We start from the raw sequence: 26171 nt of genomic DNA, 5'->3' as shown, positions 1-26171 counted from the left end.
TTTCCATCAGCACTTAAACATGCAGTGGTTAAGCCACTCTTAAAGAAACCCTCTCTAGATCCCCTGATAAGGAACAACTATAGGCCAGTCTCTTTACTACCATTTTTGGGCAAAGTGATCGAGAGGGCAGTTGCCTTCCAACTCCAGGCTGTCTTGGATGAAGCCGATTATCTGGACCCATTTCAAACTGGCTTTAGGGCAGGATATGGAGTTGAAACTGCCATGGTCGCCCTAGTTGATGATCTCCGTCTGGGCATTGACAGGGGAAGTGTGGCCCTGTTGGTGCTCTTGGACATCTCAGCGGCATTCGATACCATTGACCATGGTATCCTTCTGGAGCGCCTGAGGGAGCTAGGTATTGGGGGCACTGCGCTCCAGTGTTTCCATTCCTATCTCTCGGGCAGATTCCAGATGGTGATGCTGGGGGACAGTTGTTCTCGTAAAAGGGAACTGACATCTGGTGTCCCTCAGGGCGCTATTCTGTCCCCCATGCTTTTTAACATTTACATGAAGCCGCTGGGAGAGATCATCCGGAGACATGGGGCGCGCTGTTATCAATATGCCGATGACACTCAAATTCACTTCTCTATGTCTCTGACTGCTGCAGTGATTAAGAATGGCATCTCTCCTCTAAATGCCTGCCTTGAGTCTGTAATGGGCTGGATGAGGGAAAACAAACTCAAGCTGAATCCAGAGAAAACAGAGGTGCTCGTCATAGGTGCCCCTGGTCCAGTGGGGGAGATCTGCCAACCCATCCTTGATGGGGTCACACTCCCCCTGAAGAATGAAGTCCACAGTTTGGGAGTGCTCCTGGACTCATCTCTACAGTTGACATCTCAGGTGGAGGCGATAGCCAGGAGTGCATGGTATCAGCTTTGGCTGATACGCCAACTGCGTCCCTACCTGGCTCAGGAGGACCTTGAAACAGTAGTACATGCACTGGTAACCTCTCATTTAGATTTCTGTAATGCGCTCTACATGGGGCTACCTTTATACCAAGTTCGGAAGCTCCAACTGATTCAGAATGCTGCAGCCAGACTGATCACCAAGACACTGAGATCAGAGCACATTACACCAATTAGCTTCCAGGCGCAATACAAAGTGTCGGTTATTACCTATAAAGCCCTACATGGCCTGGGCCCGAGTTACTTAAAGGAACGCCTCTCCCTACATAATCCGCCCCGCACTCTCAGGACATCTGGCACAAAAATATTAGAACAACCCAAAACCTGGTTGAAAACCACCTCTTGTAAAATGTTTTCTGCGATGGCCCCTAGACTTTGGAACAACTTACCGGAAGAGATCCGTCTTATACCTTCTTTGGAAGCCTTCAAGATGGATCTCTTCCGGTGGGCCTATCCAACGGATCTCCTCTAATCTGATTTTGAACATCTGAATATGATGACTCCATTCTTACAACTGTCAGCAAACACTGTAACAACTCTTCCCCTTTTTATTTTGATTGATGTATTTTGTATTATCTATGGATTTAATGATGTTTTTACTGTTGTAATCCCGCTTCGATCTGAAGGGAGAAGCGGGAAATATAAATATAATAATAATAATTATTATTATTATATGTTCTACGTACAAATTGAACAGATAAGGTGAAAAGGATGCAGCCTTGCCTGACCCCTTTGCCAACTGGGAACCATTCTGTTTCTCCATATTCTGTTCTAACAGAGTCCTCATCAAGACTATCCAGTGTAGTGGCATTCTCATGTCTTTAAGAGTTTTCCATAGCATTTTGTGATCTTTGCAATCAAATGCCTTGCTATAGTCTATAAAGCACTTGCTGATTTTCTTCTGGAATTCTTTGGCTCACTCCACCCTGAACACACCATCAGATCCATAGTCTCTACAGCCAAGCCCTTTGATACAAATCACATCTGCTCAGATCCACAAGACAGGGACGCCAAACTCAAGGAACTACAACAAGCATTCCTCAAACTACAGTACCCACCACATGAAATGAAAAAACAAATAAACAAAGCAAGATGTGTACCCAGGACTGATCTACTATAGAACAAATTGAAGAGGGAAATCGACAGAACTCCACTAGTAGTCACATACATCTCCCAACTGGGACCTCTCAGGCACATCATCAATGAACTACAACCCATTCTGGACAATAATGCTACTCTCTGAAGGGCTCTTGGTGACAGACCTTTACTCATCTACAGACAGCCACCAAACCTCAAACAGGTATTCACCCACAGGAAGACACATGACACAGATGGGGACACAGGTACTAAGCCTTGCCACCGACTGAGATGCTAACTCTGCCCACACATTTATCCAGGAAATGTCATCACAAGACCTAATGGCATCACCCACAATATTAGGGGGACCTTCATGTGCTCATCCTCCGATGTGATCTATGCCATACTATGTCATCAATGCCTATCAGCATTTATCCATTTGCATATTTATCCTGCGCCAGAGTATAAATGGGCATAAATCAGACATTAGGAATGGGAATAGACAAAAACCAGTGGCAGAGCATTTCAGTTACTCTGGACATTCCATCTCAGACCTCAGAACAGCAGTCCTTGAACAAAAGAACTACAAGGGTAGATTGGAAAGAGAAACAGCAGAATTGGAGTTTATGCACAAACTACAGTGCCTCAGTAATGGATTGAACAAAGACAATGGTTTCCTCACTCACTACACACACTTCAACACTATCTGATCCCATCCTCAGGAGGGTGCCCTACATTCATCTATTCCTCTTATCACAGGCTAGTCCCATTGCAAAACTGGATCTGCCAGTTCATCTCCATACACAAAGACCAGTTTCTCATGTCTTTGTGCACTAATGACCATGGACTATAGTTAAAACTGGACCTGCAACTTCATTTCCATACACAAAGGATTTGCAATTTGAATTGACATGATCACATACCAATGGCACATACATATATATATGTCTGTCTGTCTGTCTGTCTGTGCCTGGCTTCCACTTCACCGAATGCATCTGAGGAAGTACACTGAAGTCTACGAAAGCTCATGCTACCAACTTCTTTCTTTCAGTTCGTCTGAAAGGTGCTACAAGATTCTCATCATCCACTGTATGTTTGCCATACCAAGGACAGTCAAAAAGACAAAAAAAATGGGTCTTTGAACAGATCAAGCATGAAATCTTAGAAGCCAAGAGTATCAAACTGAGACTATTGTACTTTGGTCACATCATGAGAAGACATGGGAAAATACAATAATGCTAGGGAAGATGATGGGATGTAGAAAGAGAGGAAGACTACATGCTAGATAGATGGACACAGTCAGGGAGGTCACAGGCATGGCTTTGCAGGACCTGAGCAGAGCAATGGAGGACAGGAGATGTTGGAGATGCCTCATCCACAGGGTTGCCAGGAGGAAAGTTAACAAAAGTATATACTGCATGTTATTATGGACTCAACCATATTTTTCTGATGGAACTTATCTTTATATGGGATAATATGGAACCAGCATGGCTTAGTGGCTTGAATGTTTGTGGACTAGAACTCTGAGACCAGGGTTTGAAACTCACCAACCTTGGGCAAGTCACACTCTCTCAGCCTCAGGGGAAGGCAATGGCAAATCACCTCCGAAGAAATCTTCCCAAGAAAACCCAATGATAGGTCCCCCTTAGGGCTGCTATGTCAAAACGACTTAAAGGTATACAACACACACACACACACGTCATATAGCTGTCAATAAACTGTCTCAATGGAACCTACATTTCTAGGAATACTTGGAGCTTTTCTTTGGTCATGTCCTCCATTTGTCTGTGAGGTCCTATATTTGTCAGTGCCTTGTTGTCCTTGAGAGTCTGGACATCTGGTCACTCTGCTTGGAGGAGGCCCAGGCTCAGTACAGATTGAGATGGGGTGAGTGGCCCTGAGCCTTCCCCCTCTTCTTCTTCCTCCTCCTTTTCCGTCTCCCCATCCTGAGAAACCCACCAAAGGGCTGGACCTACGACAGGCTTAGCTCCAAGAGATCCTGGTGGGCTCAGTTCAGGTTTGGATGGGATGGGGGTCCTGGTCCTGCCTTCCTCTTCCTCCTCCTCCTCTTCGCTTTCTTCCTCCTCCTCCTCCCTCCCCTCCTCTTCCTCTCTCCCCTCCTACCCTTCCTCCTCCTCTTTTCCCTCTTCTTCTTCCTCCTCCTCCTCCTCTTTTTCCTTGTCCTCTTTCACCTCCTCTTCCTCTCCCTTCCTCCTCCTAATTCCTCCCCCTCTCCTTTTCCTTCTTCTTCCTCCTCCCCCTCATCTTCCTCCTTCCCCTCTTCTTCCTCCTCCTACCTCCCCTCCCCTTCCTTCTCCTAATTCCTCCCCCACTTCATTTCCTCTTTCTCTTCTTCCTCCTTCTCCTCTTCCTCTCCTCCTCCTCTGCCTCCTCTACCTCCCCCTCCCCCCCCCTCCTATTCCTCCCCTCTCCTTTTCCCTTCTTCTTCTTTCCCCCTCCCCACTCCTCCCTTCTCCTCTCCTCTCCTCCTTCTCCTACTTCTTACTTCGTTTCTTCTTCCTTCCGCCCCGTACTCCCCGCCCTTCCTCTTCCCTCCTCCTAAGTCCCGGGTCCTCGCCTCACTCCTGTCCTTCTCGTTCCCCCTCCTCTCTTCTCCTCCGTCCTCCCGCCCTTCGTCTCTTCTCTTTCTCCTCCGCCGCCCCTCCCCTCCCTTCCTCCTTCCTCCTCATTTCCTCCCCCCTCTCGCCTTTTCCTTCTTCCCTCTTCCCCCTCCTCATCGTCCTCTTCGGCCTCTTTCATCTCCGCCTTTCTTCTACTTCTTCCTCCTCCTACCTCCCCTCCCCTTCCTCTTCCTCCTCCTTATTCCTCCCCCTCTCCTTTTCTTCTTCTTCTTCCCCCTCTTCATCTTCCTCCTTCTCCTCCCCCTCCCCTTTCTCTTTTACTTCTCCTAATTCATCTCCCATTTCCTCTTTCTCGTCTTCCTCCCCCTCTCCTCCTCCTTCTTCTTCCTCCTCCACTTTCTCCTCCTCCTTCCCTCCTCTTCCTCTCCTCTCCTTCCTGCTGTTCTCCCTCCTCCTCCTCTTTCTTCCTCCTCTTCTTCTCTTTCTTGGCGGAGGGGCGGGGAGGGAGGAGGAAGCATGCCAGGAATGCGCCTGGTCGTCTTCTCCTCCTTCCCTCGCCTCAGCGCCTGAGCCTTGTTGGGACTGAGGGACGCGGAGGGCTGCTGCTGCTGCTGCCTCTCTCTCTGGCCCTTCGCGGGATGCAGCCTCTGCTCAGGAAGACCTTCTCCCGCCTCAGGGCCAAAGAGCGCCTCGGGCGCAAGAAGACGCTGCCAGTGGCGGCGGCGGCGGCGCAGGAAGAAGGCAAGCAGCCCCAAAATGGAGCCCCTTCCCAGGGAGAAAGGGGGCTAACGGGGCTCCAAAGGGAGGAGGAGGAGGAGGAGGAGTCCTTTTGGGCAGGAAGTAGAAAAGGAGGACGGGTCCTGGGAAAGGAGGACCCCTGGGCAGCCTGGATGTGCCTCTCAGTGCTGATCCAAACGGAGGAGCTCATGGAGGCTGTTCCCCAATCAAAGCTCCAAAGGGCTCCTAGCAATGCCAATGCCTGCTCCTTACTGATGCTCCAAAGGGAGGACCATTGGAAAGTCCTCCTGGAGCAGAAGGTTGGGATGGAGGACAGGGCCTGGAAAAGGAGGACGCCTTGGGCAATCTGGGAAGTAGAAGCAGGGGGACCAGATCTCCTCAAATGGAGGGCATTCAGGTAAAATGGAGGACATGGCCAAAGGAAAGCTATAGGCACTCATAGAACTATGAGTGCATGCATTTTGGAAGGCCTCCTGGAGCAGAAGGTTGGGATGGAGGACAGGTCCTGGGAAAGGAGGACCTCTGGGCAGCCTGGATGTGCCTCTTAGTGCTGAAGGACCTCATGGAGGACAGGTCCAAATGCAAGCTCCAGAGGACTCCTAGCAATGCCAATGCCTGCTCCTTAGTGCTGCTCCAAAGGGAGGGCCTTGGGGTAGTCCTCCTGGAGCAGAAGGTTGGGGTGGAGGACAGGTCCTGGGAAAGGAGGACCTCTGGGCAGCCTGTTCTGGGGGGTGGGGGCAAAAAGGACTGTTAGGGTTTGAGGCACTGAGGCTGACATTTGGGCGTTGAGTGCCTTCAGGTCATTTTTGATTGATGGCAACCCTAAGGAACACCTATCATAAGGTCTTCTTGGCAAGATTTGTGCTAGATATCGCTCCATGGGCAGCCCAAGATGCGGTCCTGTCACCACATCCCACCACATCCAGAGCCCATTGGTCACTTGCAAAACTGCCAAGAGCCTTACGTATGGCAGCATGGCAAAGGCAGGCTGTTGCACATGGCATCAGAGCCACCCATGGTTGTGTGAACTGACCATCAAGACACATGGCCACGGATATTTCCTTGCTGGTCAGGGTGGGGTGTGGGTCATACACTTGTACATTTAGGGGATGCCGGGTCAGGAGCCAGCATAGGATAGAAGTTTGAGTGTTGAACTATGAACCTGGAGATCATGGTTCAACCCAGTCTTGGCATTATCAACCCAATGGGTAACCCTGGCAAGTCACACTCTCTCGGTCTCAAAGGCCTCAGAAGATGGCAGTGGCAAACCTTCTCTGAAGAAACTTGCCAAGAATACCCTTAGGGTCTCCATAAGTCAGAAATGACTTGAAGGCATACAACAACAACAGGTTGGGGAAGGAACCAGGGACAAGGAAGACAGGCAAAACCCAGGACCTTTTCAGTGTTGGCATATAGAGCTAGCATGGTGTACTGGTTTCAGTGTTGGACTAGGAGTCTGGAGACCAGGGTTCGATTCCCAGCTCAGCCATGAAACCCACTGGTTGATCTTGGGCAAGTCACACTTTCTCAGCCTCAGAGGATGGCACTGGCAGACCACCTCTGAACAAATCTTGCCAAGAAAACCACATCAGTTGCCATAATTTGGAAACGAATTGAAGGCACCCAACACCAAACAGTGCTAGTAAAACTGCCTCCCAAGGGAGACTTGGTTGGAACTGAGTTTGCCATCCTTTTGGTGTTAAGTAAATACCTTTTTACTATATCCAGGGGCTTTTAGCCTCTTTCTGATTAATGTTAATTGTGGCTATTTCTCTCCCCCTTTCACTGCCTTTTAAGGCTGTGGTTCTAACATGTGTCTTATAGCGTTATGCTTTTATGCTTCACTGCAAACTAACCTGAAAATATTGAACAGCTGGGTCAGTAGTAACAATAGCAGCAGCAACCACAGCGACAATTATACAGTTGGTCCTCTGTATCCACTGATATTTTGTCTATGAATTCCATCATCCACAGCTTGAAAATATGCAAAGAATATACAAATTCCAAAAAGCAAACCTTAATTTTGCCAGTTTATATAAGTGGCACCATTTTCCTGCCCCACTATATTCAATGAGACTTGAGCATCCCTGGATTTTGCAATACACAGGGCATCCTGGAATAAAACCCCAAGGGTCACCTGTGGCATAGATATCAGTATCTGCAATCTTTCTTTTGGGAGTACATCATTAATATAATAATCATTGTATTTTATTTTAATGTGTCACTTTTGTATATTTTTAATTGTAGTGTGAGCTGCTTTGCATCCCAGTTTTGGGGGGAAAGTGGGACACTAATACTACTATTACTACTAATAATAATAATAATAAATCATGGTTCTATGGATAATCAATAATCTGAATGCAAAATGGCCTTTTACACCCATGATTATTTGAATTTGTTGGTGTTGTTTGGCTTCAAGTAATTTCTGATTTATGGTGACTTTAAGGCAGGTTTTCTTGGCAAGTTTCTCCAGAGGTGGGTTGCCATCGTCATCCTCTGTGGCTGAGAGAGAGTGACTTGCCAAAAGCCAGTGGGTTTTTCATAGTGGGTTTTTCATAGCCGAGCGGTGATTCAAACCCTGCCCTCCAGAGTTTCATGCTGGCTCTTGATTATTTCAATACTGATTCTAATAATAAAGAAGTAAGCAGCTACCAACTCCTCCTCCTGATGTCATTTGACAAAATACAGTGGGCCTTTGGTGTCGGCTGGAGTTTGGTTCCTGGATCCTCTGTGGATACCAAAATCCGTGTATGCACCATTAAATACAATGGCGTAACAAAATGGTGTCCCTTGTATAAAACTGCAAAATGAAGAAAACATTCAGGGGTAGCCATGTTGGCCATATAGCAAATCCAATAACATCAAAAACCCACCAAATAGGAATACCTTTTTTGGGCCACCCAAAATACTTAATATAAATGTTGTAAGCTTGTAACCATCAGGCAGGATGTTGAAAACCATAATCGAAGATGTTAGTCATAGGCCTGCATTTTGCTGTTTCTGGCGGGTTACAGACCGCCATTTAGTACGTAATGAATACGTACTAGGGTTAGGAAGGGGCGGTGCTTCCGCACCCCCCTAACCCTAGTACGTATTCTGTACATACAATATGGCGGCAGCCGTTCCACACGGCCGCCGCCATATTTACGTATCAGACACTGTGCATCCGCACGTGTCACGGCGCCTATGACATCGCGAGTCTGCCCCTGGCGCCTCGCGCGTCATAGAGGCGCCGCTTAAAGAAGCTCCATTTTGGAGCTTCTTTTTTGCTCCGTAACGGAGGCGCGCGGTTTGGCTGCAGCGGCTCCCTTACGGAGCAAACAGCGGCGGCGGCAGATCGCCGCAAAGCGGCAGTTTATAACCCACCTCTGTCTCAGTTCCGAGAGTATGGAGGGGTATCTCTTGCAGGCTGGCACATGCTGGGTCTCTAAGTGGATATTAAATGGAAGTCTCTACGTGGATGTTAAATTTCCTGGTTTTTTAAGAATCTCCCAGTAACCACATGGCCAGAAGGAGGAGGTGCCAGCCTGCAAGAAATACCCCTCCATACCATCTGAATTTAGAAAACAAACAGTGAAATGCAAAAGATCTTCAATTACGGTTTTAACACCTTGCCTGATGAAGAGGCTAGCGGAGCTTAGAAAGCTTGCAATATGTATATTGTGCATTTTGGTTGGTCCAATGTGTCACTGTTTGTTTTTGTTTGTTTGTTTGTTTGTTTTTTAATGTTATTGGAGTGGCAAAATGAAGGTTTGCTTATTGGAATGTATACATTTAAAAATATTTTCAAACTGTGGTGGCTTGAATTGGTGGATTAAAAAAAAATCTGTGGATACAGAGGGCTGGTTGCGCGTCTCAAAATAGGATCCTTGTGAAGAAGATCAAACCATAACTTCCCTTCTCCCTAAATGGGGATGGTTGTGCTGCTGTTTCCCTCCAGCCTCCTTTGCTGCCCAGCTGTCTGCTCTGTGACTGTGGCATCTTCATTCCTGAGCTTTGCTGTCCAGAGTGGTTGAATTTACTCCGGGTCCTACAAAGGGAGCTCTGTGTCTTGGCCGGGGAGGGGACTGTACAGTAAACAACAGGAAATCCAACTTGGCACCAGTTCTGAGCAGCTGGGAGCTTGGAAGGGACCTCTCAGCCTCAGCTGCATTTGCAGGCCTTGGTTGCATGTCTTTAGGCCTGAACCTGGGCAGATATTGTGGAGCTGGGGTCCCTCCAGAATTCTCTTCCCCACATTGACTCATTGCTTTCCCTCCTCCCTTCTGCCTGGAGAAGAGGAAGGCTTCCATCAGCTCCTAGCATATTTTTAGTCATAAGGAAACTGCAAAGACTCCTGCTTATAGAATCATAGAATCCTAAAGTTGGAATTTTAGGGGCCACCTAGTTTAACCCCACACTTTTGCCATGCAGGAACTCACAAACAAAGCACCCCCAACAGATGGCTATCCAGCCTCTGTTTAAAGACCTTCAAGGAAGGAGACTCCACCACTCTCCAAGGGAGTGTCTTCCCCTGTCAAAACAACTTTTACCATCAGGAAGTTCTTCCGAATGTTGAGGTGGAATCTCTTTTCCTGTAGTTTGCATCCATTGCTCTGTGTCCTATTCTCTGGAATAGCAGAAAACAAGCTTGCTCCATCTTCAATATGATATCCCTCCAAGTATTTATACAGTACTATCGTATCACCTCTTAACCTTCTCTTCTCCAGGCTAAACATACCCAGCTCCCTTAGTTGCTTCTCAGAGGGCTTTATTTCCATACTCTTCACCATTGCTTCTTGAGCCATAGCCCCATCTGCCAGAATGTGTAATATGAATGGACAACAAATAAGGGGAGAGTGCCTCTGAGCACCTGCAAATGGTCTGTCTTACATCTAGGGAGTTTCCGATTGATTGCTTTCTGGCACTCTTGAGTCATGGGAAGATCATCATGCTTAGAAATGAAGAGGCCAACTTGCTGTTGGGAAATGATGGTGAAATAGTATGGAATAGTAGTATGAGTACTGGACTAGAGACTAGAGTTCGATTACCAGCTCAGCCATGAAACCCATTGGGTGACCTTGGGCAAATCACACCCTCTCAGCCTCAGGGAGTTTGGCAAACTTCCTCTGAACAAATCTTACCATGAAAACCCATGATAGGCTTAGCATAAGTTGGAAAAGATTTGAAGACACACAACAACAGCATGGTGTAGTGGTTTGAGTTTTGAACTAGGAGACTGAGAGACCAAGGTTTAAATCCCAGTTCAACCATGTAAATCTGCTGAGTGACCTTAAGCAAGCCACACTCTCAGCCTCGGAGGATGGCAGTGGCAAACCTCTGAACAAATCTAGCCAAGAAAACGCCATGATGGGTTCACCTTAGGATCCCCATAAGACAGAAATGACTTGAAGGCATACAACAACAACAAGAACAAATGATCTTTGTACCTAGCCCTTCTCAACAGCCGACTACAGCATTTTGGGCCTGCTGAAGTTTCCAAACAGTTTCCAAAGGCAGGCCCATGTCGATGGGATGTCACCACAGCCAGATTTGACTTCTCAAGGAAAAGGTGCAGCTTGCACACCAGTTTTAGCTGTCCAAACATGCCCTTGGCCACTGCTGAATTTCATCCCTCATTGTTCCTCACCATTGGCTGTGCTGGCCAGGTCTGCAACCCAACAACATCTGGAGGGCCACAAGTTACCCACTCCTCTCACAGACCCATGCTCTAAACTGGATACCTGGTAACTAAATGTTCCCTTTCCCAAGCATCCAAAGAAAGAGATTCCACAACTTTCCATTCCCAGTTTGCAAAGACATTTTTATTCAAGCTTTCCAACTAGGCTTACATTGAGGACATATCAGTCAATTTGGAAAAGCTGCTGATGTAGTGTTTTGAGTGTTGAACTGTCACTCTGGAGACCAGGGTTCAAATCCCGGCTCAGTCATGTAAATCCATTGGGTGATCATGGGCAAGTCACACTTTCTAAGCCTCAAGTTTGCTTTGGGGTCACCAGAAATCAGAAGCAACTTGAAGGCACACAACAATCAGTTTTAATGTGGTGGCTTTTATATATATTTCATATTTTATTGTTAGGCTTTAGTTCATTCTTTTTGAGAGGTAACTTGGATTCCACTCCAGGAGTAAGGCAGCATGTCAGTGAAGTGAAATGGAATGAAATAAATACTTTGTGGACAACATCTCTCCCAACATAGACTTCTGGGTTTTACAGTGATCCCTCCAATCCATGGATTATTTATCCACGGATTCAACCATCCATGTCTTTAAAATATTTCAAAAAGATAAATTACAACAAGCAAACCCCCATTTTGCCATTTTATATAAGGGACACCATTTTACTGTGCTATGATGGGGCTTGAGCATCCATGGATTTTGGTGTCTACAGGGTGTCCTGGAACCAAACCCCAGTGGGTACCAAGTTCCCATTGTATAGTCCAAGTAAGTAACTTTCTCTTTCTTTCTGTTTCTGTTTTCCACAGATTCTCTGTCAGAGCCACCAGGTGCTTCAGGGTGTGCTGTAGGTCTTCAGACGGTAGGATCTCTCCCGTGGGAGGATGGATGCACCAAGAAAAGCACCACTATCACAGTGTCAAGGAAGCAGAACTGGGCCAAGTTCACTTGGAGTAGTCAAGAGGATTCTCACAAGAGGAAACTGGGCCAGAGTTCCTCAAGTACTACAAAGGGACCTACTGACCAGGACAAGGTGCCATCCCAAGAGAGCCTACACCAGGTTGGCTTGGTGGCAAGCGGGCCCAAGGAAGATACTGAAGTGCCAGTAGGCTACATGGAGTCCTGCAGCTCTAGCCTTATTAGTGCCAAGTGCAGCAGCCAAGGTGCCTACTTGCAAAGCCTGGAGAGAAGCAGCCGCCATTGGGTGCTCTCTTCGGGGAAGACCCAGGGCATGGAAGAAGTAGCAGCTACCAGCTCCAGCATAGAGTTGAAGGAGCCTCACATTCTCTGCAGCAACGAGGGGGAGATCTGGTACAACCCCATCCCAGAAGATGAGGACCTGCAGCCCCCCGGCTTTGAGAAGAAGTGGGAAAGTGTGACCAGGAAGGGGAAGCCAGTGGAGATTAAAGCTGGATGGGAAGATATCTGCCTAGGAAGCTCACAGCAAGCCAGGAGAGATGGTTTCCAGACTTCACCAAGTCAAATGAGGCCAGCCAAACAAGCTGAGGAAATGAGCAACCCCCAGCCCCAGGCTTGTGGTGGTGAGAGTTAATTCTTCTTAAATGGTCCCCACATTTCTTATGGGAAAATGAGAGATGTACTCTGGAGTTGTTGTGGAACAAACTGTTGATAAGCTGTGCTGTTGTTAAAAAGGCTTTTATTTCTCCTGTTGACACATTTCGGGAAGAATCATAGAGTTGGAAGAGACCACAAGGGCTATGAACTGCAAGACCCTACTTCAAGAGCTATACAATTACAAAATTATAAAGTTTATACATTTATTTTTTTTGTATCATACATTTTTATTAATTTTACAATAAAACAACATCAAATAAACATTACTGAATCATCATAGCTGTCCTAACATCACTCTTGCCAAAGTTTTCCTATTTTCCCCCACTTTTTTTTCCATATTGTTGGGTTGTTTTCCCTATACATGGACAGTCAGTCCATAGTTGCCAACTCATTCACTTTAATCTTCCATTCATGTGATACATGGTTCCTATCTTCTCATTACATTTCCAGCATTTGTTCTTATTTTGTTTTTTCATTTTAGCAAGTCTGGAAGGTGTCAAATACCATCTATAAAATGTTTTCTAATAATTTTCTCTTAAATTGTTACCATTAGTGAATTTTTTATTATTTCTCCATGAGCTTTCCCACTTTTCGAGGGGTATTGATTTAGTTATGTTTTTCATCCACTTAATCATGCTTTCTTCAATCGTTTCTTCTTTAAATTCTATATCAAACAATAACTTGTACACTTTATTAATTGAATTTTCCTCTTCCATTATTATTTTATCAAAGTCTTTCCATTCAGACTCTATTCCACCTTTTAACATGTCCTTTTTAAAGTCTTCTTTCATTTGTAAATATTGGAACCAGTCTACTACTCTAGCTCTTCCTTTGTTTTAATTTCTACTTCGTCTTTTATTCTTTCTGGCCTTCTAGATCCCTTTCACACGCTAGGTATTTCCCATCTGTGCATTTCATTTTTCCTGCCTAAGTGCAGTACCTTACATTTCTCCATGTTGAAATTCATTTTGTTAGCTTTGGCTCAGCTTTCTAATCAATTAAGGTCAATTTTGATTTGCAAAATGGATTAAATGAGGCTGACTATACACAGCATTGCAAGATATAATCATCTATTTAATGGTGTTGCTCTTTCCTTGGAAACAGAATCTCACTTTTCTCCTAGTATGGGACCCAATGCAGAAAATGGGGGCCCCCATTAGCCTTTTTTTGTGGGAAGCCTCGGCTTCTCCCTCTTGTCCCTATTGTTTAATGGAGTGACTCTGGAACCCACTTCTTCCTTTCTGCCCCATGCTCTTGGACATTTCAGCAATACAGTAGGCCCTTGATATACACTGGGGTTTGGTTCCAGGAGCCCAATGGATACCAAATCTGTGGAGGCCCAAGTCCTATTAAAGACAGTGGCATAGTGAAATTGTGTCCCTTATATAAAATGGCAAAATCAAGCCTTGCTTTTTTGGAATTTAGATATTTTTTGGAATATTTGCAAGCTATGGATGATTGAACTGGTGGATAAAGAATCCATGGATATGGAGGGCTGACTATATGCGTCAGGGTGACCACATGTTCTCCTTTTCTGGGACATGTCCTACATTTCCACTTTCTGTTCGGGTAGAATTCCAACATGTTCTCCATTTTACGCATGACTAAGAAGCATGAATTTATCATTTATATTAGTATTTTTAGCTTTTCTTTGGTAATGTTCTACATTTTTCTTTAATGTTCTGTATTTTGTGATGCCTTATCCTCCTTGTTGGTGATGATATCTGGTCACTCATGCCCACCCATAGGGCAAGTTGCAGTTAGTTTGATTTGTCTTACACAGTTTCTCTCCCCAGGAAAGATGCTGTCTGCAAGCCCAGATCCTGAGGAAAAGGCCACGTTCCCTGTTTCAGGGGCCCAGAGTCCCATCTCCCACAAGAAGGTCCACCATCTTGGCAAGGCAAAGTCTCCTGGCCCAGTGAGAAGTCTCTCCATGAAGATGAAGAAGCTACCAGAGTTGAGGAGGAAGCTTAGCCTCCGTAGTTCCCGTCCTCGAGGACCAGAACCAGAGGGCGGCTCATCTCCCAAGGAGCCGGGCAGCGTCATCAGCCGCTACCACCTAGACAGTAGCGTGACTTCTCAGCAGCTCCAGGCTCGGGGCAAGGCTGCCAGCAAAGGGGGCTACTTGAGTGATGGAGATTCTCCAGAGCTCCAGGCCAAAGCTGAGACCTACCTGGGGCTTGATGATGGCTCCTTCCGTCCTTACAGTTTTGCTGAGCAACCTGGCTGCTTTCAGCATCTCTCTGGCCTTGTCAGCATCCACCTGTTGGGGGTGCAAGACTTCAGGCCCCCCAAAGCTGAAGCAAAGGAAGCCTTCTGTGTCCTCCAGGTAGACTCAGTCAACAAGGCCCGCACTGCCCTGCTGCCTTGCCAGGACGCTTTCCTCAGCCTCAACCACTCCTTCCAGCTGGAGCTTGAGGATTCCCAGCTCCTCAAAGTTGTGGTCTTCTCATGCGATCCTGCAGTGGGGAAGAATCGTGTTTGCTGTCATGGCACCATCATTTTACCCCATGTTTTTCAAGGTAAGGTGGGTCACATGAGAGAAAGGATATGCTGAAATTCAGGCATGGGCAACCAAGACGTTTTCAAGGGAGACAGAAAAGTTTGGTCAGGTAGGAGGAGAACAGGTAAAAACATCTTAAGGCTGGTCCCTTGAACATCCCCGCGACAGTGCTTTGATGTGTTATGGGGCCAGATCCTTACCAGTAAGGTAGATCAACTGTTTGTTGTGTGCCTTCAAGTCTTTTCTGACTTACAGTGACCCTAAGGCGAATCTATCATAGGCAAGATTTCTGGTCACCCTGGAAGGGCCACTTCATCCCTGCTAGGCCAGCACTTTCCCTGTCTTATCCATTAGTGCTGTTGCTACACAGGTGCTCAAGGAGAACAAACTGGTGTAATGGATTCCTATTGCTAGACGTGAGGTGAGGGAATGAATGCTGTGGGTCATGGGAGCCTCAAAAGCAGGTCAGAGATGAGAGGTCCTGACAGATGGGGTGGAATGGGGGGCAGCAGATTGAATTCTGGGTACAGGTCCTGTTTCCTGTCCATGGTGCTGAATCATGTGGGCACCTCCTGGGGTGGACAGAGACAGGTTGAAGAGAAGAGGTGCTTGTTTTGACCTCTAAACAGCTTGGATCCAGACTATGTAAAGGACCATGTGTCCCTATACAAGCCAGCCTGAGTGCTAAGATCTGCAGCGGAGGGCTTTCTCTCCTTCGCAGATGTGGCTGATGAGGACTCGGGAGAAAGCCTCCTCCAAACATTTTGTTTAGGCAGGCTTTTGGTGGATTAATTTTACTTCTGTTATGCTGTAAATGCTTTATGGTTTTTACTAGTTTCAACTATGCTGTTTTTAACTTATGTTTTAATATTAGGAATATTTAATTAGTTTTTAACTTTTGTAATCTATGTTTTTATTTCTGTCTTTTAAAATTATTCCAGCCCACCTTGAATCCCATTGTGGGAGAGAGGTGGGGTATTAATCCTTGAAAAGAAGCTAGTTAATTGTGGTCTAGACAATGCTGTTGTTAGGTGGATTTGTAATTGGCCAATTGACCAAACCCAAAGGCTCTCTTCAAGTGACTAGAGGAGTGTCACATGAATCTGTACTGGACCCTGTGCTATTCATCATCTTTATCAATTACTTGGATGAAGGAATAGAAAGCATGATGATTAAATTTGCAGATGATACCAAACTGAGGTTGCTAATTCCCCAGAGGACAGTATCAACATTCAAAACGACTTTGGGCTTATTATATTAGGAGGTTGGGCTAAAGCTAACAAGATTAATTTCCACAATGACAAATGTAAGATCCTACACCTAGGCAGAAAAAAATGAAATGCACAGATATAGGATGGGAGATACCTGGCTAGACAACATTTTCATGTTAAAGGGATCTATAGACCACAAGTTGAACATGTGTCAATAGTGTGATGTGGCACCTAAAAAGGCTCCTACGATTCTTGATTGCATCAATAGAAGTGTAGTGTCTAGATCAAGGGAAGTGATAGTCCCAGTCTATTCTGCTTTTGTCAGGCCTCACCTGGAATTCAAGAAGGATGTTAAGAGCTGGAGCATGTGCAGAGGAGGCAACCAAAATGGAAACCGTGAAACCCTTAGGGAGTTGGGTATGTTTAGTTTGAAGAAGAGAAGGATCAGATGTAATATGATAGTCTGTTTAAATATTTGAAGGGATGTCATACTGACGATGGAGCAAGTTTGTTTTCTGCAACTCTAGAGAATAAGGCCTGGAGCAATGGATTCAAACTACAGGAAAGAAGATTCCACCTCAGCATTAGGAGGGACTTCCTGACAGTAATAGTTGTTGTACAGTAGAAGATGCTCCTTTGGAGGCGGGTGGAGTCTCCTTCTTTGGAAGTTTTTAAACAGAGGCTGGATGGCCATCTGTGGGGGGGTGCTTTGATTGTGTCTTCCTGCATGGCAGGGAGCTGGACTGGATGGTCCCTGTGGTCTCTTCCAACACTACGATTCTATGATTCTGTGAAATAAATAAATAAATAATAAGACACACACACACCCTGCAGTCTTCACAGCCTCACTCTGTTGCTCTTCCCTCCCAGGTTGCAAAACCCAGCAGTTGGCAATGCAGCTGGAGCCACGAGGGCTCCTTTACGTCAAGCTCACCCTGGTGGATCAGTGGGACCCAGCTAACAATGACTGGGAGCCACAGGTGTTTGGCGTGAAACTGAGTCAGCTGGTGGAAAGGGAAGGAGCTGCCATCAAAGTTCCCCTCCTGATCCATAAGTGCATCACCCAGATTGAGAAAAGGGGCTTGAAGGTCAGTGCTGTTCCCCCAAAGTGATCATTCACCTCTCTCCTGCCCCTCAAGACACAGGATGGTCCACAGAGGATTTTGGGGACATGCATCATCTGTAGATCTCATCTTTTGGCCAGGATTTCTCCCTTTCTCTCAAAGCCAAAGTCTGTTTGTTGTGTTTTAGCAAACAGCCATTACACACAAATATATAAGAAGAAAAGAAAATCTGCACAAATTAAACTACTAATAGTCAGTTTTCAAGGGTCAAATCATTTTCCATACCCTTTGCCAATCTTGCAATCATCACATTTGTAGAGCCTTAGCAAGAAATTTGGGTGTTCTAAAAGATACAAATTTCTTTACATCAGGCAACAGAAAACAAACCTTTTCAAGAGATTAACTTCCCGTAAATGATTTTTACAGAGGATAAATATAGTTGTTTCTGAGGTCATTATAAACAGGGCATTCAAGCAGCACATGAGTTAAACCGTCTGTTGAGACAGAATTACAGCCATATACTCTGTCTTTCTCTCAGGTTTGTAGCACCATTAGGAATGGAGATGCCTTTATTTTTTTACCTATGGCTTGACCTCCCCTATCTGCATCCCTCCAGATGTTTTGGTGTATACAGTAACTCTCATCACAACCCTGATCCAGGCTGGCTGGGGCTGATGGGAGTTCTAGCCAAAAACCCTGGAGGCCAGGTTGGGAAAGCCTTCCACAGATTCTTGAGGCAACCAAAGAGCCCTCTTTCCCCTGTTCTGTTTTCTGGTGAAGATACCTGTTTGTTCAAGCAATGGGCCCTGCTTTCTTTGTAGGTTGTAGGTCTGTATCGCTTGTGTGGCTCAGCAGCAGTGAAGAAAGAGCTACGTGATGCCTTTGAGAGGGACAGTTCTGCCGTGGTGCTCTCTGAAGACCTCTATCCAGACATCAATGTCATCACAGGTGAATGACCTCTGTCCAGAGGTATTCTTTGCTCAGTGTCCACCAGTGCCATTACCATTCAGCTCCTTGTGGGTCCTGATGTACAGTGGAGCCTCCTGGGCATTAGAAGGAGAGTTGCATCTTTGATGCTATGCTTCTTGTTTCCTCCTAGCTAAGGAGAGGGGTCTGGTGAAGCCAAAGTCTTTTTGTACTTTTTTAGAGCATAGTTTCCAGAATTTGGTCTTCCTGTCTGGGGGATTCTGGGAACGGTGCTATAGAAAAGTAAGATTTCCAAGCTCCAAACAAGCATTGTAATGCACATCAGCAATGGAAGAAATGAGGACAGAGGCTGTGTCAACCCAACAGTAGGTCTTTGCTGGTAGGCTGGTTTATAGCTTGCGTTCCTCCGTGTTGACAAGACTAGGGGACAGGAAACTGAAGAGGACAATGCTCAGAAAGTTTATTCGAGTAATTGAGAAGAGAGAGAGGAGGAGGAGGGAAAAAATGCCCATCAACTCTTCTGCAATATTTTTGCTTTATGTAAAGCATGAGTGGGGTCAAGATGGGCCTTCTGCAGGAAGGAGATCCAGATTCCTGCAGCAAGAGGGAGCCCCATTTTCCCTTCCCTCTTTCCACAGCTGCCTCTGACCCACAGGATCTAGAGTCAGTGGAAGTCAAAGCAACTTCCTTCCATCAGGAGGTGGTTTGCAGTGCAAGGGGCTGATCTGTAAATGCAAAACAGTTTTAGCATCATAAACAGACACATTTGGGCAGCAACAGTGAGGTGTGGAGTGAGTGCAGGACAGCAACCATTTAATAGTAGTCTGGCCAAGGTGTGGGTGGACATTCTTTGTCAACAACTGCGCAGCCTTTCTGTGTCCTGGCCCTTTGCCTGCATCCAAAGGAGCAGAGGCTGGGAGAATGCTGACAACTCCTGTTCCTCTTCCAAGCTGGTGGCCTCTTTATCTCTCCTGGGTGATTGCTTATTTGGCTGCTCCCCTTTCCATATCTTTTGGAGGATGGAGGAAAAGTGAGACATTCTTGGGTCAAGCTATGCTAGTAGAACCAGCAAGGACATTTTGAGTTGCACACAGCTACTGGATTCAGATAGAGACATTACTGGATGGCTGTTCTGAGAAATCCCAAAGCTCTCCTGGGCTTTCTTGAAAAGCACATTGTCCTCCTCACCTTATTACCTGCCAGAATTGATTCGAGAACTGAATAAGCTGTCTGAATTTAAAAGAGCATTAAAGACCAGTTTCTTTTGGTAGGCTTTTCCAGATTATTTTTAAATTGTGAATTTTAAATTATGAATTTTACATGGGGATTATTTTAATATTACCTTATTTGTCCTTTTAAATTGATGTGTGTTTAAAATGATGTCTTTTTAACCGATGTTGTTTGTCTGTTAATTGTTACTGTTCCCCGTCTTGATCCATGAGGAGAGGTGGGTATGAAATAATAACAATAGCAGCGGCGGCAGCAACAACAACAACAACAATTTTCTCTGCCCTCTAAAGAGGAGCAGGTCTGAGGCAGCAAAAGGGCCAGGCATGGGATGTCTTCTCACGGTATTTTGTCTGGACACTGATATACCCACCACATACCTCAGTCAACACATCCACTATCTTTCCAGTTCCACCCTCCGTGTGGCACGTTTCTACCTGAAAGAGTTCTCCATGCCAAGATTGCTGTTGTTGTGTGCCTTCAAGTCATTTCTGACTTAATGGTGACCCTAAGGTGAACCTATCATGCAGTTTTCTTGGCAAGATTTGTTCAGAGGAGATTTGCTATTGCCTTCCACTGAGGCTAAAAGTGTGTGACATGCCCAAGGTCACCCAGTGGGTTTCATGGCCAAGGTGGGAAATGAATCCTGGTCTCCAGAGTTGTAGTCCAGCACTCAAACCACTATGCCACACTGGCTCTTTTCATGCCAGGATAGGTCACTTTAATATATACTCAGGTCTTGCTCTCTCTTGTCCACCCATGTGGTAGCAGCCCTCTCTCATATGGACTGAGGGTGTACCCTGGGAGGCTAGCTGTGGTGGTCTTCAAATGGACTATTTGCTGCTTTTCATCTTCCCAGGGATCCTGAAGGACTATTTGCGGGAACTACCCACCCCTCTCATCACCAACCCACTCTACCAGGTGGTGCTGGAAGCCATGTCCAGTCGGACAGAAGGGCAGGAAGCTAAGGAGACTTCGGCAACAACAGTGCTTCTGGATTGCCTGCCAGAAGCTGAGAAGGTGAGGACTAGACACAGAAAAAGAACGGCTTTGGTGGTCCCATCTTTCCTGCATTTTTCTGATGAACGTAGCTTTGTTAAAATGCATTCTTGGCTTGCAAGAGGTTTATAGAACTCTGAACAAGACATTGTACACAACAGTACAAACCATTAACTGAATCTACTTTTAAATTATTCCTCTCATTTTTCCACTGGGCTGAAATTAAGGGAAAATCTCTTTCACTTTGCACTGTGTCCTGAAGCAGCCCATAGCCTAACAAGTTTGCTGTCTTTTCCCCTCTGAGAAACTGGAGGAAAGTCTTGTCTGCTGCTGCTCCTAGAAATCATATTCCCCCTCTTTGCAATGAGGACATAATAATGCTCAAAAAGAAGGATGTTTAGGGATTCTTCCTGGACAGAAGGTTGAAATGTAGGATATGTAACCCCGCTTCGATGCACCAGGAGAGGCGGGGAAACATCATCATCATCATCATCATCATCATCATCATCATCATCATTATTATTATTATTATTATTATTATTATTATTATTATTATTATTATGTCTTGGGAAAGGAGGGTTCTGGTCACCCTGTATTAGACCTATGTGGATCAGGGTGGGCTGATAGAAGTTGGTTTCCTCCATTTTATTTTTTAGGCCACACTGACCATGCTGCTGGACCACCTCAGCCTGGTTGCGTCTTTCCACACCTTCAACCGCATGAATGCTCAGAATCTCGCTGTGTGCTTTGGACCTGTGTTACTGAGCCAGGGCACAGGAGGTCCAGGGGCCCGCAGCCCCAGACAACGACATCACACCATTGCCAGCACCATGGACTTCAAGCACCACATTGAAGTGTTGCATTACCTGCTTCAGGCTTGGCCAAGTGAGTGAACCCAGAGTGCCGGGTGGTGGGAGGCAAGGGAATAAGAACTCCCTGTAACACACGCGCAGGGGATACCCACCCAGAGGCATGCAGGGTTGTTGGCTTTCTCTTACTGGCTTACTGCTACCCAGAGGCATGCAGTTCTATGGGGTTTCTGGCTTTTTCTTACTGACTACCCAGGGACATGCAGTGCTACAGGGTTCTTGGCTTTCTCTTACTGGCATACAGGCTAAGCAGGGGCATGCAGTGCTAGGATTTTTCTGGCTTTCTGTTACTGGCTTACTGGCTACCCAGGGCATGCCGTGCTAGTGGTTGTTGGCTTTCTCTTACTGGCTACTGGAGGCATGCAGTTCTGGGAGGGGGTTCTTTTACTGGATTACTAAGGATTGCAGTGCTAAGGGGTTGTTGGCTTTCTCTTAAGCCTTGCGATAACTGGCGCTGTTGGGCACTTGTTAGCCCCACAGTGAGGTTTTTATAGTGAGCTATGGGCAGGATGAGCAATGTGGGGATAGTGGAGGATCAGCACAGCATTTGGCCATTCCCTATATTGTATCAGGGGTTATTCAGATGTCGTTTTATATTGTGACCATATAAATAATCTTACTCATGCATTCCAGTTTTGTTGTTCACGCTGTTGTTTTTATTGGAACCGCATTTCTGTAAATCTCTGTGAGTGCTCTTGCTCACACGTGTCAGCACTGTGAATAAAGATTGAGTCAATAATGCGGATGTATTCAAAACACGTTCAAGGAGTTTTATCCCGTTTTATCCAGGGTCTGTTTGCATTGGTTACTCACACAGTCAACATTGCAAATATTTTAGGAAAAATATAGGGTAATTTAAGTTTCCCAAGGCCTCAGCATTTAGAAAGGAAACAAAAATATTGAAATATCAAAAATGTCAAAGTCAAACCTGTTAGAGTCTAGTTTTAAATTAGCAGAGTGGCACAAATGTGCCTTTGTCTAATTATGGATGCAGCCACAGTCTGAAAATCCAAGTATATAGAATCATAGAATCATAGAATCATAGAGTTGGAAGAGACCACTAGGGCCATCCAGTCCAACCCCCTGCCATGCAGGAAATCCAAATCAAAGCATCCCTGACAGATGGCCATCCAGCCTCTGTTTAAAGACCTCCAAGGAAGGAGACTCTATCACCCTCCGAGGGAGTGCATTCATTTATTTATATATTCATTTATTTTCCACTTCCTGCATATATTTGTTGATGCCTCCAATAATTGGGGAAGCTAGACTTCCCTTTGCAGAAGATATGCTGATTCTTCCTTGGCAAGGGGTGTACTTTAGTTTGTTGGACAGTACTGGCCCTCATGCTTTGTGCCAACATTCCTGGGAGAGAATGATGGGCCTGTCATTTCCTGGATCTCTAATTTGATCCAGGCCCCAGCCCTCAAACCCTCTGTCAATGAAACAGCTTATCCAAACAAAATAAAAAGGAATTAGGGCTTTGTAGAAAGCGCTCTCTTGTCCGAGCTCAGCAGTGAAAAGCTTTACAGATCAGACAGCGAAACTTCTAGGAGGAACTGAGACCCTGCTTCCATTGATATAATAATGAGGCATGGGCTCTTATGCAGCTGCCATAAGTGCAACATGAACTAAACAGTGATGTTGAAATGAATACCCTATTGATGGTTGTTGAAACTAACTCTAAACTGCTATTTTTCGCCTGACAAAGTTACGAGAACTTCTAGTACATGTGGGTCTACAGCTTTCTGCATCATCACATTGCAAGCTTATAAATTTCTGGTTTGTGCTAATAAAGTTGTTCTGCTTTGCTCCTGCCGGGAGCTATTCTGTGCAGGAGGGGATAGAATCATGTTTTCAAACAGACTCAAAATCTGAATCGTAGTCCACATACACTCGTACACTTGGGGTGGTCATGGTGGGAACTGATATCTCAGTTCTCCCCACTATTTATCTGACACATTGAGGTAGTTGCAGAGCTTGGGAAAGAGTTACAGTCAGCCCTCTGTATCCATGGATTTTTTTATCCATGGATTCAAGCATCCACACTTTGAAAATATTTTAAAAATGTATAAATTCCAAAAAGCAAACCTTCATTTTGCTATTGCATTTGTATAAAATAGGACACCATTTTACTATGCCATTGTATTTAATAGAACCTGAGCATCCGTGGATTTTGTTATTCATGGGAGACCTGGGAACCAAACCACAGTGGATACCAAGGACCCACTGTATAATCCAAAATGTAATTTCCCTCAAGCTTTGTTCCATGTCCCTTGGCATCCCACATCCAGTCCTGCCTAACTTGTTTTTCCTTTGTTCTTAGTCCCACGCAGGAAGACAGAGGAAGAGCATCCCTTGCCCCAACGCCAGTGCCGGCCTTCCCTGAATTTGCCGCTGTTGCAAACCACTGTTGTGGCCCGGAGCCGCCCCCGAGGCTTGGAAAGTCCCCCCAGCAATCGCTATGCCGGGGACTGGAGCGTGTGTGGTCAGCAGTTCTTGGCAGGACCCAAGCCAGGGGTTGGGGACACGGACTACGATGAAGTGGCTGGGAGTGAGAGTGACAATGATGATGAGAGGAATGAAGAGGAGGAGGCATTAAGGGAAGGGCTGGCACACCACAGCCGGACCGTCTTCATGGGAGACTTTGCCCTGGTGGAAGAGCAAGAAGCTCCCTTCAGCCCGAGGCTCAATCTGAAGGACTTTGATGCTCTCATCTTGGATTTAGAGCAAGAACTCTCCAAGCAAATTAATGTCTGCCTGTGAGCAAGATAGAAAAACTCTTCTTCTGTTTGTGAAACTCAGGCATTCATGCTCCTGAGACTTTATCAGTATTCCTTCTGTTCACGGTATTTTGTGCCAAGTGAGCAGCTCTTATTATTTTTATTGTTTTGGTTTGATTTCTTTGCCCAGTGGTGAAGAGCCAAGGTGTGTGCTGTTGCAGATTGGCTCTCAGGGTCCAGCCACTGAGGACTTTTAACCTCCCAAGGAGGGAGTGACCATTTGCAACTCAGCGGCTTGTTTCTATGTTTCAGTACGTCCAAGGAAGAAAGGAAGCGGTTGACATTTTATTTTAATTTGCTTGAAAAAGTGATATCGAATAAGTATTATTTATGTAGCACACTTTCCTAATCATTCAGAGCACTTCAAAAAATCCTTGAAGGTGGGCCTGTTTTCTTATCCTCCCTTGTTACAGACAGGACACAGGTGTGTGGCTTCCCAGCTGTGGCTGCTTGATGAGTTAATGGCTTGAGTTGTGGTTCGAACCAATGGCTCATCGCTCTTACTTTGTCCACTGTGCTGAGAGTCAGCTGTAGGTCTCAGTGGGGTCCTTGACCAAGTACTTTCAACCAGCCCCCCTTCTATGGGAGTGAGCTCTGGTGGGCTCATCTGAGAGACACAGTGTTCTGGTCAGCACTGGGGTTCTGGGAGCCACCGTTTCAGTTGCCCATAACACCCCTGACAAAGCCCAGGAGCTCCTGGAAAATTTAAATGGTGGCTCCCAGGCCAAGCTATCCTTTGCTCACTGGAGCATTTGAAAAACACTTCTTTAGAAAGATGGCAAGATCTCAGTTTTAGATCCAGCCAGGGTATTGTATGCAGAAACCAAGCCTCATCTTGTAGCTTGGGGCCTCTTTGGCTTTTAAAATGTGTTACAATACCCTTTTAAAAATGTTTGACTGTGGTGCTGGGAGGGCAGTGCCTTTTTCTTCACCTCTTTCCTGTGTGAAGGATACTGGGAAAAGCCAGCTGTGTGAAACACCAAAGTCTTGGCAGCCTTTGAGCAAAACAGGGAAGCACAACCCTGATTGGTGCCTCTCTGCATCTGAAGCCTTAAAAATAGAGCTCGGGAAATTCAGTCATTTTTGCAGGGGAGGGGAGGGATATTAATTCCCAGAATCTCTCCACTAACTTGGTTGCTTTAAACACATATTGTCCACAGACAGAATTCCCTTTTTGATGCCTTGATGATTCTCGCGACAGTCCCTTCTGTGTGACGGGATATTCAGCGTCGTCTCCCTCTTGCACTTGCTTTCTGCATTACTGTGCAGCACAAGGTTTTCTCCTCTTGTTGCAACTGCAGCATTTGCTGTGGGCTGGGTGACCAGATGCCCTCCTTTCCCAGGACATCCTACATTTCAATCTTCTATCCAGGGGAAATTTCAAAATGACCTCAGTTTTGAGCACGACTAAGAAGCATGCATGAATGTCCTACATTTTGCAGTGCCTTGTCCTCCTCTGATGTTATGACACGGGGGGATGAGCATATAACATTTTGCAGTATTCTGGGAACTCCGAGGCCCCCTAGGACCAGCTTTTAGTACCTTAGGTCCAAAACACAGAAACACAGTTTGAGACCACTTTACCTGGCTCAGGAGGACTAGGGAATCCTGGGAGCTGTAGCACCAGAGCTCTCTGATAGAGAAGGCTAAATGTCTCAGAAAACTATAGTTCCCAGGATTTCCTAGCATAGAGCCAGGGCAGTTAAAGCAGTCTCAAACTGGATTATTTCTGCAGTGTGTTTTAGGCCGCAGTCAGCTAAAATGTGAACCCTCTTTAGAAATATAGCAACATCTATTCCTGAAAAAATGAAAAGGAAAAAAAAAAAACCCTCTGCAGAGAAAAAAGGAAAGAAATAGTGTCCACAACACATTTCTCTATGGAAAATATCAAAATAACTGTGTACCCTTTACTTAGTTGTGTTCAGATTCCAAAATGGATGTTATAGAGTAGTTAGGTCCATAAGAACACAGAAACAGACCATTGTGAGTGGAGCGTCAGAAGTAACCTGCTGCCGAGTTATTTTGTAGGAACATCCCTGC

At 45.7% G+C, this 26171-nt stretch overlaps 1 protein-coding gene across 1 annotated transcript; it reads left to right on the top strand.

Moving 5' to 3' along the window:
• The first annotated feature begins 4986 nt into the window (after positions 1-4986).
• Positions 4987-24504, top strand: SYDE1 (synapse defective Rho GTPase homolog 1). Its single transcript, XM_042453323.1, has 8 exons — positions 4987-5305; positions 11786-12517; positions 14348-15073; positions 17136-17353; positions 18151-18277; positions 20343-20503; positions 21139-21367; positions 23675-24504. The coding sequence occupies exons 1-8, from the start codon at positions 5203-5205 to the stop codon at positions 24112-24114; spliced, it is 2736 nt and encodes a 911-aa protein (XP_042309257.1). The 5' UTR covers positions 4987-5202; the 3' UTR covers positions 24115-24504.
• Positions 24505-26171: the final 1667 nt, after the last annotated feature.

Source organism: Sceloporus undulatus, chromosome 2 (genome assembly GCF_019175285.1).
Source record: "Sceloporus undulatus isolate JIND9_A2432 ecotype Alabama chromosome 2, SceUnd_v1.1, whole genome shotgun sequence".
NCBI classification, from domain to species: domain Eukaryota; kingdom Metazoa; phylum Chordata; class Lepidosauria; order Squamata; family Phrynosomatidae; genus Sceloporus; species Sceloporus undulatus.
Note: the sequence above shows the minus strand (reverse complement) of the source record. Positions and strands in the feature narration are given on the sequence as shown.

What these genes read in the sequence shown, in the direction of transcription:
- SYDE1 (XM_042453323.1), top strand. Translation starts at nt 5,203, where the DNA reads ATGCAGCCTCTGCTCAGGAAGACCTTCTCCCGCCTCAGGGCCAAAGAG. An exon ending in TTGAGAAAAGGGGCTTGAAG is followed by an intron (nt 17,354 to 18,150) that starts GTCAGTGCTGTT and finishes CTTTCTTTGTAG; the next exon opens with GTTGTAGGTCTGTATCGCTT. An exon ending in GCCTGCCAGAAGCTGAGAAG is followed by an intron (nt 20,504 to 21,138) that starts GTGAGGACTAGA and finishes TTTATTTTTTAG; the next exon opens with GCCACACTGACCATGCTGCT.